Consider the following 16009-nt stretch of genomic DNA (forward strand, 5'->3'; position numbering starts at 1 on the left):
GGCTGACAAAACATCCTTGATTTAGACAGACTTTTCAGGTGCTATGTTAGAAATACTGGAAGTGTTAGCCTGCCAGGAGTGGGATCTGTAACAGGAATCATGTACATATGATGTAGCCTATGTTTTTGAAGCTACAACTCAAAAGAAGCTTAGAGAAAAGGAAGCTAATACCAGAATCATTTAATTTAGGGATAATGTTATGAAAAGAGAGGTTTGCATAAGAACATTCACTTTTTAGTGTTTTCCTCTAACTTTTCACAGCATTAAATGTGATTCTTTATGGTCTTAAAAGTCTTAACATTAAAGAAAGAACAAAAAATAGACCAATTTAAATGGTTTTAGAAGTTAATTTGATTTCACTCTGTGCCCTTCAAGTGTGCGAGCAACCACTTACTGAGCAACCACCGCTGAACACTCAACTTGCAATAAAAACAAGGAAAGCAGAGGGCAGTCATGCAGGGCATCTTCATAACCTGTTAACATCCACATAGTTTTCCTCTTATTGTAATTAAAAAGGTAAGTTTTCCCCTTCCAGAGTTTGAAGTCATTGACATCTATTGACAAGCTATAAATTAAAATAAAGGCAATGTAGATGGCAAAAAAAGTTTTCTTTCTTTACAAACAGATCTAAACCAACACGGCAGCAAACATGGCAGCATTCATTCTCAAATTCCAGGCAGCATGAGTATTAACTACACAGAAAATCTGCGCTGACAATAAAATATTTTCCAGCATATGCATTATCCCTTCACTACACTATAAATACACAGGAGCTTCCCTCCTCCCAAAATGCAAAAATATATACATATACACACACCAGTTTTGAAATGGAAAAATCATCAGGTTGCACAGTACCGTCTCAGCCTTGCTTAGAACTCTGGCTTTTACTTATACAGTTGAAGCTTTTCCTTCTTGAAACCTCCTCCACCAAAGGTGAGAAGCAGAAGGAATTCTCCCATTCCACACTCTTTCTTTTAATCCCAGCCCATACCTGAGGCCATTGGCCACTCTGCAACATTTGTATCCCAAATCAAAAAAATTCATTTTCAGATAAACTAGGATGATCCTTTTTTATTACCATCAAGACTGAAACTTGTTCTAAGTCAAATGACAAATGCCTCAAAGGCAATTCCTGATCATGCTTATCCTTTGGGATGGGGGGAGGAGGAAATTTAAAAAAAAAAAGTCTGAAATACCAAGGATTTGATAAGAAGAGGCTCATCAAATATCTGATGACAAGTGTCTTGTTCACTAACAAGCAGTAAATTGGCATTGTACTACAGACCAAAAAGATATTTGACATATACATATATAAATACATATACATATATGTGAAAGTACCATTATTATTCCTGGAACTCCTTTGGACAGAAAATAATTCCTCTACGATGAGAAATTTCATTTCAAAATTAATTTCAGTTAACTGCACATGTAAGTTATTTTCATTTTCAGGTCTGCATTAACTATCATAATACACATATATCTTCAAATCAAGACATCCTAATTTTTTATGTGACACTGGAAACTACAATCACCTACAACAAAAATCTACTTTAGATTATTTGCAATCTGTAGCAAAACTAAGATAAAAAAGAAATGACCATGAAAGAAACAGAACTATGAAGCACACACTATACTCCAGCTTCTTCAAAAGTGCATGGAATAAGCAAATCTACATTGCAAATTGACTGCACAAGAAAAAAAGAAGTGGTTATTTAATCAAAAAAATCATTAGCCTACAGAACTCCTTGCTGTCCTAAGTACCATTCAATCAATTCACATTAAACCAAGCACAGTACTCAGATCTTCAATGGACCCCTCAGAGCAGTGTCTCCAAGAGAGCTGCCGAGGAACTTTTTGTAAGGGTGTGTAGGGATAGGACAAGAGAGAATGGCTTTACACTGACAGAGGACAGGATTAGATCAGGTATTAGAGATAAATTCTTCACTGTGAAGCACTGGAACAGGTGGCCCAGAGAATTTATGGATGTCCTGTCCCTCAAAGTGTTCAAGGCCAGGTTGGATAGGGCTTGGAGCAATCTGGTCTAGTGGAAGGTGTCCCTTTCCATGGCAGGGGCACTGGAACAAGCTGTTCTTTCAGCTCTCTTGCAACCGATGTCAGTCTGTGACACCAGAGCAGGCAGAGGGAGGATGTGCCTGGAAGCTGGGACCCCCCTCCTGAGTCACTGCCTGGGTGGAGGGCAGATCCCAGGGCACAGCCCAAGTGCTGAACACCAGTGGGGCTGGGGGACAGCTCACAGCTGGCCCCACCTTAGCCAGGCAAGCCAGGATGCAGGAGGCACAGCAATGTAAGTGTCTGAGGGCACCAACAAACACCTGTGCTGTGAAGGGCTCAGAAAAGGGGGGTATTTTCTCTAAAGCGCACCATGATGTGTCTGTGCAGAACACACTTCCTGTAACCAAATATCAACAGGCACAACACAAAGATTTCTATCCAATCTTCCTCAGTTCTTTGAATTTATATGGCTAGAATTTCACTCCAAGTCTTGTAGACTTTAAATTATCATAGCATTTAAGAAAGTTGTATTGACAAATCAAGTATATGAAATCTAAACTAAACCCTCTGTAAGAAAGTGCTAACTGGGCCATTTTACAAATGTAAATTCTCTTAAATTCAGAACATCATTTAGCCAAATACACACCCATACACCATCACACACACTTGCAGCAGCATTAGAAGTTTTGATACAGTCTTTCTCAGAAAGAGAAAAGCCAGAGAAGAGTTCTAACTTTATTTTCCCTAGAAGAAAATGCTCAACATGGATAGTTACACGGACCACTGTAAAGAGCCTTCACATAACTCCTCTCTCTTCTACTTGCAAGACTGCACACAGCTGTTATTTTTTCACATATTAATTTTCCAACTCATCATCCTTTTCATCTATGCTAAAATTTAAAAGATGCATCAATACTTCATGTTCCAGCAAAGCTTCTTTCTGAAAGTCTACAAAAACCACCCCAATTCTATCACTATTATAGGAACTCTTTTTGAGAAATCAGTCAGAAAGGTTATTACTGGGGATCTTTATAGAAGAGAATTGACTAACTCCCTGCTGACACAAAAATGACAGATTTAACCTCTTAATCTGAAGCCTAGATTAGGAAACCTAGGCAGGGTGCTAATGGGAGAGTTGGTCTTTGGACAGACTGTCCCTTAATGTAAACAGAACATCCTCAAGGCAACAGAACAAGCAGTCTAAAGCCAGGTAACTTTCACAAAAGCTCCTATAGATTGAAATTGCTAAAATGCCAGTGCTTTGGAAGTGGGGAAAAATTACTTGGTTTTAACAGATTAATTTTGTCTGAGCAAAACACTCCTTGAGTTTAAAGCTCCAGAAGAGAAGCACCCAAGCACAGCTGCACCCAGGGATGAGGCTGCAAGGAGCTGTGCAGTAATGGTGACACCTCGTGGTGCCAAACCACAGAAACACAGACCTCTCTCTTCCCAAACATAGCCCACCTCATACCCACCTGTGGGGCTCTCCTGCAGGGACAGGAACTACAAATCAAATCTCTGCCTGTTTTCATAACTCCTCTATCTCAGAGACCTGCCTTAAATGTGTCTTCCTAATCCCTGTGTCACAGTTCTGACAAGCACACATGGAAAACAGCACAAGTGATTTCATGCAATGTTTAATGCACAACCATTAATCAAATGATGAAGAAAATAAAGTCGGCCCAGTTTTAACATTTTTTGGTTAAAATTAATACAGAGAAATTACTGTAAACAAAAGTTTCAGAGAAGCAAGTCAACAGGGCCAGTTACATAAAAATTAACATTGTCATTAAAAATTTTAATTTAGCTACATAAAAGATCCTTTGTTCTGGTATCTCCCATATCCAACAGAAGCTCAAATGCATTATTTTCTGCAGCTTCACAAACAGAAATCTCAGATTCCACAGATCATCACACTGCATACATTTGAGAAGTCACTTTGCCTCCCCACTGCAGAAGTTAGTGCCAAGTTTTTTCCCAAAGATACAAGTTTAAAAAAGCAGGGTGTCTATCTCTTTCAGTAAGTGCTCAATATAAAAATTAAAGGAAAAAAGCAACTATAAATGCTGTTATATAACAAAAGTAGGAAGGCAAGAAGTGAAAAACACTTTTTACTGCTCTGCTTGAGCTACAAGAGGGTTACAGGACTGAATTTAGAAATTATTTGGATATGTGACAAAACAAGAATAATTTCATGCAGTAGAGCAGTTAACATCTCAAATTGTTTTGGGAAAGAGTTATTTTCTAAGGCAAATCTCCCTTCAGTTTCCCACCTGTATTTCTTCCTCATGTTCATACATGCAAAGTAACAAAGTTTTTCAAGTGACACCTGAAATCAACTATTTCATTCAGCTAAAATGGGATCTATGTAGCATTTAAAAGATGGCAGACCAGTATCATCCCAAGACATCTAGTTTTTCAAAATATGCATGAAAAATGTATTAGTTACACAGATCAACAGTAAGGAACCACGATAAAAGGGGTGGAATTTCTGAAGGTAAATTGTAACAACTGCCTTCTTTCAGAAACTGCATGCCTTGCCTGTGATGTGAAAATCCATTAGGAATTTCTGAAATGGTTACCATAATATCCATACCATGACCACTCTATGGCCCCACAGGCTTACCCAGGAATACTTTTTAATGAGTTTATTCTACATCCAGGGTTATTTTCACATCCCTCCTAGAGCAGAAACCTCAGTTACAGAGAGCAGGGCATGGATATGCTTCGTTTGCTGAAAAAGCTCAAGGAAGAGGCCAAAGAAAACAGAGGGGTCCTTGTGCAGTAACTGGAGGGTGCAAAGAAATTGGAATGATCAGGACTAGGGAGTTTTAAGAGTTAGAGGAGAACTGTTTTTACATAAAGTGAAATAGTAAGGGATTTGAAGCAGGACTACAGAATCCAAGGCAGTGTCCCTTGGAAGAGAAATGGCTCTGCAAGCTGCAATTTTTAGAGTTTGGAGGAAAGAGATGACAGTGTTCTAGAGTAGGAAGACTAAAGAGGAAAATCAAATAAGTAGGGGCGAAATTAACTCCAGGCCTGCCCTAGAAGGAAGTGAACACGTGTAACCACTGTACCTCTCCTCTTTTACCCCCTTTCTCTTTGCTCTTAAGAGCAAGAGGTCTGTTTTGTGACCATGAGAGCCCCTGGCTTTGGGAAGAGCCACTGGCAGCAAAACCTCCCAGCAACGTTCCACTCCTGAGAAATTGCACCTGAGTACAAATTAACTCTCTGTTTAACAACAGACATTTTTGGCCCTACCACTTACCTCTTGACAGCATGATATAAGCACAGGTAGACGTTCCTCTAACATCCTGATTCAAATATATCCATAAAGCAAGCAACATTTTCAAATTGCTGTTGGCTAAGGTCATGTTTTGCAAATTTGTATCTGATACAAAGTGAAACTTACCTATTTTTTTTGGAATTTTCATCTTTCTCTCTTTTAACTCCAAAAATTCTTGTAATCAGGGCACTAAAAAGAAGTGTAGATGAATTTCGTACCTAGAGGAAAAAGTAAGAACTATGTTTGAAAAATCCCTTTGAAATGTATGATTTTTTTTTTAAATACAGCCATTAATGTACAGTAAAAAAAAAAAAAATAACAGCTGAGTGAAAAGCAAGCTACAGGGGTCAGCACATGGAAACTATTAATTTAGAGCATCCTTCCAAGGAAGATGATTCTACTGGAAAGGTCAGGTTCTTTGGAGATGCCTATCTGTATTACAGGGAATGTATCCAGATTTTTAGTGGTTCAAAGCATTCACCCTTATGCAGAGAAGATCATGAAGTGTTCTACCTGAACATGCCATATGGGATCTTTAATTCAAGAGCAAAGTAACAGTGAGAATGAATGCAAATGCACTTCTTACTAGCTAAGTGCACTGACTCAAAATTTAACAGCCAGAGAGACTTTAACCTATAAGGTAATCTTTGTCCCTATTTTTTGTGGATATCAGCACTTCACATTAAGAAAAATTAAACAAAACCAAAAAAACAAGACCAAAATTATGACTTAATTTTGCAGGTCTACAATATTTTTTACTGTACCTTAACATATTACATTTCAGAAATTATGGTACTGCCATTTATAAATATGACCAAAGCTTCACTGAACAGGACCACTCTATATCCTGGTAAACTGGAGAAGCAAAATGAAGAATTAACTTACTGCCCAGACAGGTGACATAAACCCTAGAACTGATGCTTTTAGTCCATCTGCAACATAAGGCATGATGTTTTCACCTAAACGTGTATCCCTATACAGTGCTCGGAGGATATTTAAAGCATGAACCTGTGGTGGGAGAAGAAATATATGAAAAGTATAAATTCATAAGCAAATATCTTAAATTTCATTTATGTAATTACAGTGAAGATTTAAATTTTTACATAAATTTCATTTATGTAAAAACAGTGAATATGCAAAGCAAAAACAATCTATACTCACATTTACAGCACTTTATTTCCATATTAAATACAAGCAATACTGCTGCTTAAAAACACATTAAAATAGTGCTGCAGTAAACCCAGTTAATAGCAGTTATAGTTTAAAAATATATTCCTCTAATAATTATAGTCCAGGCATTGCAAGTGAAGGCCAACATTCTTTTATCCTTAGCTTATCATGGCTGTAAAAATAACTTTTGAAGTTCAGAATCATCTTTTCCAACATTCTTCACACACTGTGGATACTGTGAGAAAAAATAAACTACAGCTCACAGGAGGGCAATATTAAGCTAAAACTGACAACCAGGCTTGCTCTACCGCGTGGAGCATTTTCTGACATTTCTCTACCCTCTGTAAGGGAAGGTGGCAATACACATAGTTTCACAGACTTTGACAAGGCTACATAAATTTATACCAGCAGTAAATCTGGCAGAGTCATTAGGACATCCTTATGGGATGGGAACAAATTATGGCTTGCACTTACAAACAGACAGGAAGCAAATTATAACATTTTGAAGATAAAGGTCTTGCCTTTAAAATATTTTTAATGTATGTATTTAAGTTTTAGAAGTTACTAAGTATGACTAAAATCAGTTTTCATGTAGTGTTTTACTATGATTCATGCATAAATAACTCATTTATTTACTTTAAATGTAAGCAAAGCTTGCTTGTTCAGCTACAAACTTGTAGAAAGGAAGTTACTTATCTGTTTAAAAATATACTCAAGGCAGTAAATTGCTCATATATGACTTCATTGGCTGTACCAGAAAAAAACTATGGAATTATGCCCAATCCACTTTTTAGTATGTTTTACAGTAACTTTGTAACCTTTACACATGCAAAGCTTTTAAAATCTAGCTATAGACAGTTAGAACAGAATATCCTCATTAAAAACACACACTCTCCTTAACTGCTTAAAATCTTTTTCTTTTTCAGTGTAAACACACTTTTGAGATTTGCCTTTTGATGAGAGGCTGAATTTTACCTGTGGAATTACACTTAAAGATTCATTCAAAGGTGCAGCCAGAGATATCAATTCTTTCATTGCCATTTTCAGCAAATTTGTTTTGCCCTTCTTTGGTTCTGATGCCAACAAAGCCTATAGAAAGGAGAAAAAAAAATTAAAAATCAGGTGCTTCTAGCCTTTTTTTTTTACTACCAGTTCTTCTCTCATTGCTGTATTTACCATATCACAGCCTAGCTTCTGACCATAAAGAATGACTAAGAAAAATTAACAAAAAATGAAGTTTCAGTTTCAACTCAGCCTTGTTCAAAGCTTGTCAGTATACAAGTCACAGCATTTTGGACAGCAAAAGTATCTGCTGTACTACATATACTTACACTTCCTAGTATGGATTTTTTTTAAGGTTAATAACACAGTATAACATGACAAGGGCTGGCCAAATAATAAATTCTGGTCTGCAACACAGGATAAAACAAGCAGCACGTTTTTGAAATAAAGGAAGAGATGTGTCCCTCTCCAAACAATATTTCAGTGGATTGGACAGCCAGCTGAGATGAAAATACTCTAAATTAGTTCTCTAAACTTCAGGACTGAATTTAGAACAGCCTCTCTCTTTATCTAGCAGCTCTTGTTGAATTTTTCCAAGTTAGGACAAGTGGATAATCATAAATCATTTATTACCAATAAAAGATTATTATCTATTTGAGCTTTGGGGCCTAGAGTCTGTTCAGCATCAGTAAGAACCAAATGAATTTCAGAGTTTAGGCAGAAACCCAGGAGTAGTTTCTGTCAGTTTATCAGTATCTTTAATGATAGGAGAAACAGAGAGGGCAGGTGGGGAAAAAAAAGGTGTTCATGAAGTATGAAAGAGAGAAGAATGACCTGAAGACTAAAATTTCATAATGTTAAAGCTGAAAACCATATTTTCCCACCCACTAAATGGAGCTGCACCTTTGCAGTAATAACATTCCTATTTAAAAGAGGTCATGGAATGGTTATAATCTAAAAAATTACATATTCTCATTAAAATAGATCTATTTAAGTTCACAAGAACACAGCATAGGATGTAAATAGCAAAGAGACCACACTGCAGTAATAAAATATCCTTCTTTTACTGCTGTTAGGATACACATTACAGTTCATATTTTTATTATCTAAATGCCGCAAGGCATTGAAGGTTCAACTCATTTTACTGAATCTACAGACACATTCAAAACTATTTCCAAAAAACACTGCCATCCCTCTTTACTATAAAATTAAAGTATGAAAACAGTTTATTTCAGACTAATCCCAATGTTAATTTTAAACTTTCTTCCTGCTAATTGACTAAACTCTGTATTCTTCCAGAGCTGTCAAAAAAGAAGCCTCTGATCTGTTTATCCACAATGCAAGCTTTGCCCTATGGAACCAGTAGGCCAACTGCAGACTACACAAGCAGAGGGATATCACTAGGCCCACCTAGTCCTTCCAGTAACCTAAATTTTTGCATACAAGACTGATTCAAACATGCTGCTTTTTTTCCACATTAATAAGATTAAAACTAGATAATGTCCATTAGATTCAAACTGTGTGGTGTGAATGGGGAAACCAGAAAACATGAAATCATCAAATTTCTTCTGCACACAACTTACTCTTAGAAGTGAGAAAGATATTTAAGTGCTGAAACTGAACAGGAAAAATGTCTCTAAAGCCAGTGCCCTACTTCTGATCTCTGCTGCCTTGCACACACATCTAGCAAAGCCAGGAGCAGGCTGTGACTGACATTAGAGGTCAGTCAGAAGCTGGCTGCCTCAACTTTCTCAGGGCAAACTCAGAGTGGAAAACAAGCAAGATGAATTATTCTGGCAGGGAGAGCTTGCTCCCAGCAGTCCCTCAGATCCTTGGAACGTGCTTGAGACTGTACTTCTGAGAGTGGAGAAAGTTACAAACCATACTGTTACTCTTGGACTCCTGTCTTAGAAAACTGGTTGAAAATCAAGATCATGGAGGTTAATTTAGGGGAAAGCAAATATGGCTGCTTTAAGGAACAAAGGAATGAAAATGGGTGAAGTGTAATCTGCAGAACAAACTCTGCAGTGACTGATCCCACAAGGATGCAGATGAGGTGCTGCTTACTAATGTGGGGCACTCAGCAAGAGGTGACACTTCAAGCAGAGACAAAACTCTGGCACCCTGCCATCAGTTCTGAACTTGGCAGAAGTCAAAGGGGCTGGGATTGATGGAGCTGAAGGTAACACAGGGAGTGGGAAGAATGTGGGAGCATGACCCCACGTTCTCAGATAGAAGTCTTCAGCAATGGACTCCATCATTGCACTTGAGACTCCAGTCAACACCAGTCAGTGTGACACTATTACTTGTGCTTTATTGCTGGTGAGTGGCCTTCCCAAGTTCTTTCCAGTCTTTAACAGGTCACCATTTTGCAATTCTGTGAAGGTTTGTTCATATTCTGCTACTTCACACTGAAGCAGCAGACATAGTTAAAGCCTGACTTAATCTGTGAATTAATTTGTGAATTTGCCAGAATTATTACAGTTGCAACATAAAGCCTAAACACAGTCTTTAGAAATGCCATTGCAATCTACCAGAAGCCAAAAATCTCAAGTCAACAGAACTGAGGCGCCAAACATAGCTTAATTACCAACAGCTTCTTGGTTGCACAAAGGCAATAAAAATCTCTATAAAAAAACCAAACAATTGATCAAAAGGGGCTGAAGTGGGAAAACTAAATATGTAATTCCCTTCTTTTTAATGTCCTTTCTGGAGAATATATTAAATCAGAGGCAGTGACACAAGTTGGTACCTGTATGTAGAATGGAATTCCTGCACTCCGTCGGGTTGCACACAGTGTGGAAGAAGGATCACAAGATTTGATTTCTTCTAACACACAGCTTAGCCAGTGCTCTGGCATCTTGTGCAGACTCTCACTGTTACATCTACATCAAACAGATACATAAGAAACATGAAACAAGTGAATAAAACAAGGACAAAGTCAAAGAAAGCATTGAGCAACCTGAATAAGTATTTCTTACTGTATGTTAACATCTCCAATTTTTTTTATGAAATCAGCTTAAATTTAAACAAAAGTGTGTATTTTTTCCAGTGTTGGTACAAATAATATTAACCCTACTTATAAAGTGCCATTAGCAAAATACATTTAACTGTACAGAAAACAAGATTCTGTGTTTTGCTGCAACAAGTCTCTTCTGCCAAAAATTATTACCATGTTCTGGAGAAAAAAGGCAAGGACATATGCACATCAGCCACTGTGCAGGAAGTGACACTTCACAAATTCATATCTCTGCTGCCACACAGTAGTTGATGTATGCCCCTTTATACTATTATTGATGTTTATAAACATACAAACTGAATCTGAAGCCCCTCAAAGTAAGTACACATTATGTAAATAACCCTGCAAAGCTCAGAGCAATGGAAGGAATGAAAAACAAGACATTGTGCTCTTTTCAATACCAAGTCAGTCAAACTTCTCGTAAAGCCCCTCAACTGCTCTCCTATCATCAAATACTCCTCCTCTGCAGTTATAAAACTCAGCATTGCCTGAAAGCAAACAACTTCCAAGGAAAAACTCAAGTCTACTTCAATTACTGGTGCTGTTCAGTTAAATAAAATGTACCACACTCAGTGTGCAACACCAGCCCATTAATCTCATGTCAATGTTCCAAAGGCTCATTCATTGTTACAAAAATTTCTATCAACAGGACATTGTTATTAAAACCTGTCACACTGGTTTGATAGGTGATTCAAAGTAGAAGAAACAATTCATCACTGTGGGCAATACAGCTGCAACTATCTCAACCATGCAGGACTTGCCTTTCCTAAAAATATAAACTATAATTAAATTCATTATGAGGTAGTGAGACCTACAGTAAGACTACAATCAAGTTTTCTACCTGGGTGACTGAAATAAAGAATTTAAAAGCAGAGGTAAAAGGCAGCAGGTACTGGTGTGAAAAGCAAAATCTAATGGAAGGTCTACATCTATTCCTTTCTTCATCCTCCTCTTATTAAAGCAAGAATATACTTTGTCTAAAAACCTGATCATGAACAATAAATGAGGCTTTAATCTCCAGTGAAACACACCTTTCCTTCTTTTACAAAAAAACGCAGAAAAATAGTAATGCAGAAACCTGAGGTCACAGGAAGTGCCAGACAGGTCAGCAGAAAACACAGGACACTTCTTACTCTTCAATAATTCCTGCAGGATTTCCACCACATTTCCTACACTGCTGCCAGGCATTCTCCACATTTTTTAAGGGCAGCACCTCTTCAAAAGGGCAGTCAGAATGCAAAGCACCAGTCCAGAGCTCAAGAAGAACTGGGCATCACAAGCAATTCCTCATCTCATACCATGGCATAAAGAAAGGCACTTCCTGCCCCAAGCCCATGACAGAGGCAATCAGACTAACCTGGAAACTCAGAGTGAGTTCTCTTTTCTTTTAACTACTCTCTTTTGCTGATAAGTGTTTGCCCTGGGTTACTTTCAGGATGCATTCCTTTGCTCACTTTTGGGTACACAATGAGGATACAACTCTAGGATTGAGGCCACACAAAATTTCTTACAAATCTCCTCCATGAGTCTCAGCAGTTAAGACACTACTTTGCAGTTCTGTTCATCCACATCAACACATTCTGCAAAATCTGCTCCTTCTGATCATGGAGACACCTGGTCTTACCTCCCTAACTAAGCAGAATTTAAATGTCTCCATTCAATCACTCAGAGAACAGTGCTCATCTCACTTCAGTGTGTTATCTTAGTATTAACATGAACACCCATGAGAAATACCTACATCTGCTGGGGTGCAGAGAAGCACAAAGCAAAGCATTAAGGAAATATTTAGAATTTGCTATGTAGCACACTGAATATTTTATTCTTAAGTAAACTGAGGGATCCTTCTCCTCTCAGTATTAGTAGAAAGAGGAGAAGCATACTCAAGTCAAATAAACTTCAGTCTCCCTTAAAGCCAAACTGCTTTGATCTTACCACAAGTAATTCTACCTTGTTCAGTCACCCACCAATGCATTTTTATTTATTAGAAGGTGAAAGAGTTACTGCTGTAGAGTTAGAAACATTAGAGACTATTGACTTTGCAATGGAGATGACTACTCCCTTCCACTTGGCAGCTCTGTCTCCTTGTGGCCTGGCAAGAAGAATATTGTCATAAGAAGCAGGTGGCCCTAAATTTTAAGAATAATGAAGCTTTACAACAAAAAAAATTAAGGCCTCAAGATGAAATGTAATTTTCCAGAATGAAACGGTAATTATTTCTACCAGATCGAACAAATATTGGTGATAATGAAAATGCAACCCAGTAAGTTGATACACAAATTACTTAAGATGCAGTACATTAAGTGTAATCCACAATTTTCTCTCTGTTCATCTGTCAGCTTAAACAATTTCATAAATGCCCCAAACCCCTTCTGTGTTCAGTATCAATGAGTACAAAAGCCTGACAATCCTAAGTTAAAGCTTAACTCCTCTCCATAAGTCATATATCTGTATTTTCTCCTGTCTGAAATAAATGATGTGTTAACAACGGGTCAATCTTGAATTTGGCCCTCCTGAATGCAAGTGCCATGTGGCATAAACATCTCATGACCAGAAGCATTATTCTACATGTGTATATCCAGAATTCAGTGATTCCAATCCCTGTAAGCAGTTCCTCTCTAGGAAAGAAGTGGGTTTCTTTCACCATTTTTCTTCTCTCTCAACAGGCCTGCAGTATTATTCTTTTTCACATAAGTAATGTGATTCCCATTTTTTTATAGACATAATATTGCCCCTGGTACTTCTGAGACCAAAATCTAACCTCAAAAACACTACTATTCCAGTTACAAGTCTGCTTTTAAGAACAACTCCTCTGAAACTACCAAGTCCTTCCACTTGCATCCTCCTTTTCATAGCATCCACTCTACAGGAAACAAAATTTTCCAGATTATACAGGTGCACTGAGAAGGGTTTGAGGTTTCTCTTTGGGCAAAGCAGAGCAGAGAGAACCTTGGGTGCCTTCAAAATTTCAGACAGCATCATTTCCCCATATCTCTCTCACAGCAAGCAGGGAAAGATATGGGAGGTAAAACATGAACAGTGTTAAAAATTAATACATCTCCAACCTGAGCAGTGCCTTAACATTGTATCTCATGCTTCCTTATGCCATGTATTTCCTAACACTACAAGCATCTCAATATATAAGAGCAGTGTTTCTCCCCACTTTCTTTCTCTCCCTTCAACACTCTTTCCTTCACATCTGTGATTATGCTTTTGCTAAAAAGCTATTTACAATATTGGTAAGTTTCACTAGAAAGTCCATTAGCAATATTTCCATTTTACAAGCCCTCCTGGCAGATCATAGCAGGCTGGGAAAGCAAAGAGCAACAGTCACTTCTGAGCAAGAAAATGAGATAGAAGCAGAGTTTGCTGCTAAGGATTAGTGTTCCCCAAATGAAATATTACAGAAGACCAGACACTGACTAGGTACAGATAAGTAATTTTCACTGATACTGACAGATAAAACATTTTTAAAATAAAAGCATGATTTTCACCATGCAGTAAATTACAGCTTTCCACAAAACTGTTATGAACCTAACTTACTGCACCCCCTAAAATAGTGCTCACCCCTATTTAAGTTCCAATCAAATATTTGAAAGTTTTCAAAATAAATTATTCCTAAGTAAACACATTGCACTGTATGACATTACTCTTTCCAAACCTTACACTTGCATTCTGCAACTTTAGTGAAGCAAAGCACTACCACCATAACTATGCAACACCATTTCAGATTTCCAGAAATCTACCTGATCTCTCAGCAAAGAGATCACTGAATAAAAGAAATGCAAAGCAGGCAAAATGTCATTTGGGACAGAGAAATTGCTTGAGTAATAAGGACTACAGGAGATTCAAGTTCTCAAGTTTAAAACAGATTTCTGACTTTCCTGAACCACCACGGTATCAGACCAAATGAGCATTTTTTAATTTCTCCAGGCCTTTGACAGGAAATACCCTTTTTAAAAACATATTGCTTATTTCATTGATATGAATGTTGCTTGTTATGTAACTGTATGGTTTTCTGAAGGTGCAGCTGCAGACAACATTAAGCAGGCATGAAAAAGGGAGCAGGACACTCCCAGAAGGAGTATCAACAGGGAAACAGAAGAATGGTAACCTGCATATTAGAGCAGACTCAGCAATTTACATCCCAATTTCAAGACAGATCAATTTCATCAAGTTTCTAAGAAATCTCTGCAGAGGAAATATTTTTCTTTCACCACTAACTCAAACAGGTCTGAATACCATCATTCTGTCTAGAAAACAAGTCTGTTCTTGGTTCTTATAAGGACTGGTGTTTAAGGGTTGTAAGCTAAAAGCAAGGTCAGATAAAGACACTGCAGCAAAAAGTCTTTAAAACAGTGCTTGGCTAGAAATAAGTGAAGGACTATGTTCAATTGGAGTCATTTATAAATGCCTGGCACAGTCTTAGTGACAGGTTTTTCACTGTGTTTTACAGAAAGAACAAATTCAAGTGTCAGGGATGCTTCTGCACATCTAGAATTCAATCCTGTTCAACAAGTTATCAAAAGCTGTACATTATTTATTATAAGCTGCACCAGACAAAAGCTTTCTGCTCTGGCATTTGTGGACACAGCAGTAAATTAATACAGATTCTGACACACATGCTCCAGGACTGCCCATGAGCCTCTCAGCAGTGGAGAGAGGCAGGCCAGCTGAGATTCAGGGCAGAATGGAGCCCCCAGCTGCAGCAGGGGACATGGAAAGGCTCCATGACAATCAACAGACCTGCAAGTCAGCTGCAATCACTGAGACTTAATTCCTCCCTTTTGGAGGAGAGTCTCAAAATATTCCTCATGTCCCCGGAGACCAAATCAAAGAGTCATTTCCTGTTCTGGTATCAGTCTCCTTTCTCCTTTGTTTTAAATACAAATATAAGCCTTGAGACCTGTAGTTCCTGGAAAATATTGTCTTTCCTTGAAACTAATGTACATCCACAGAGCTGCTCTCCAGTTCTTATAAATTTTTTTCCCAAAGGAACACTTGCTCTGCTTGAAGTATCTTAACTTAAAAAATGCTAGGCAATATGGATAACCAAAAAAATTGTAACAGACATCTGCTAATTCAAAAGAGGAAACTTCTTTAATTTTGGAGGGCTTTTGTTTTCGATGATACATACATATCACTTAATGTTTGAATAATTTTCAGGCAAGCAGAGTTCTCTTGGGCTTGGCTCTTCATTTTTCAACCTAACATAAGGCTGCTGTTAAGTGGATTCTGCTCCATTAAATACAATGGCAGAAAGCAGGAGGGGCACCAAACACATCAACAACTTTTCCAAAATCTAGACATATTTGCTCTACTCTATTTGCCTCAGCTTCTAAAAGAAATTTCAAAACTGAAAATCAAAGAAAAATAGTGAGTCTGCTATAAACTGACTGCATGTTTTAGATGTCTTCCATTATTCCCTGCTTTTTATTTTGCCTTTGCTACAAGAGAGTCCTGATATTCATTGAGATCAGACCAGGGGGGCTGTACCTGCCTGGATTACTTTCTTTCTT

General features: G+C 37.8%; 1 protein-coding gene across 1 annotated transcript in view; it reads right to left on the reverse strand.

Annotated features, from left to right (window-relative positions):
* Window positions 1-16009, reverse strand: part of THADA (THADA armadillo repeat containing) — a 151716-nt gene that overhangs the window by 111561 nt on the left and 24146 nt on the right. Inside the window, exons 23-26 of the mRNA XM_058801595.1 lie at window positions 10227-10359; window positions 7448-7561; window positions 6188-6310; window positions 5429-5520 (exon numbers count right to left, since the gene is read on the reverse strand). Of these exons, the coding sequence (XP_058657578.1) occupies window positions 5429-5520; window positions 6188-6310; window positions 7448-7561; window positions 10227-10359 (462 nt within the window). The remainder of the gene's footprint in view (window positions 1-5428; window positions 5521-6187; window positions 6311-7447; window positions 7562-10226; window positions 10360-16009) is intronic.

This window comes from Ammospiza caudacuta, chromosome 3 (assembly GCF_027887145.1).
Source record: "Ammospiza caudacuta isolate bAmmCau1 chromosome 3, bAmmCau1.pri, whole genome shotgun sequence".
In the NCBI taxonomy this organism is placed as follows: Eukaryota; Metazoa; Chordata; class Aves; order Passeriformes; family Passerellidae; genus Ammospiza; species Ammospiza caudacuta.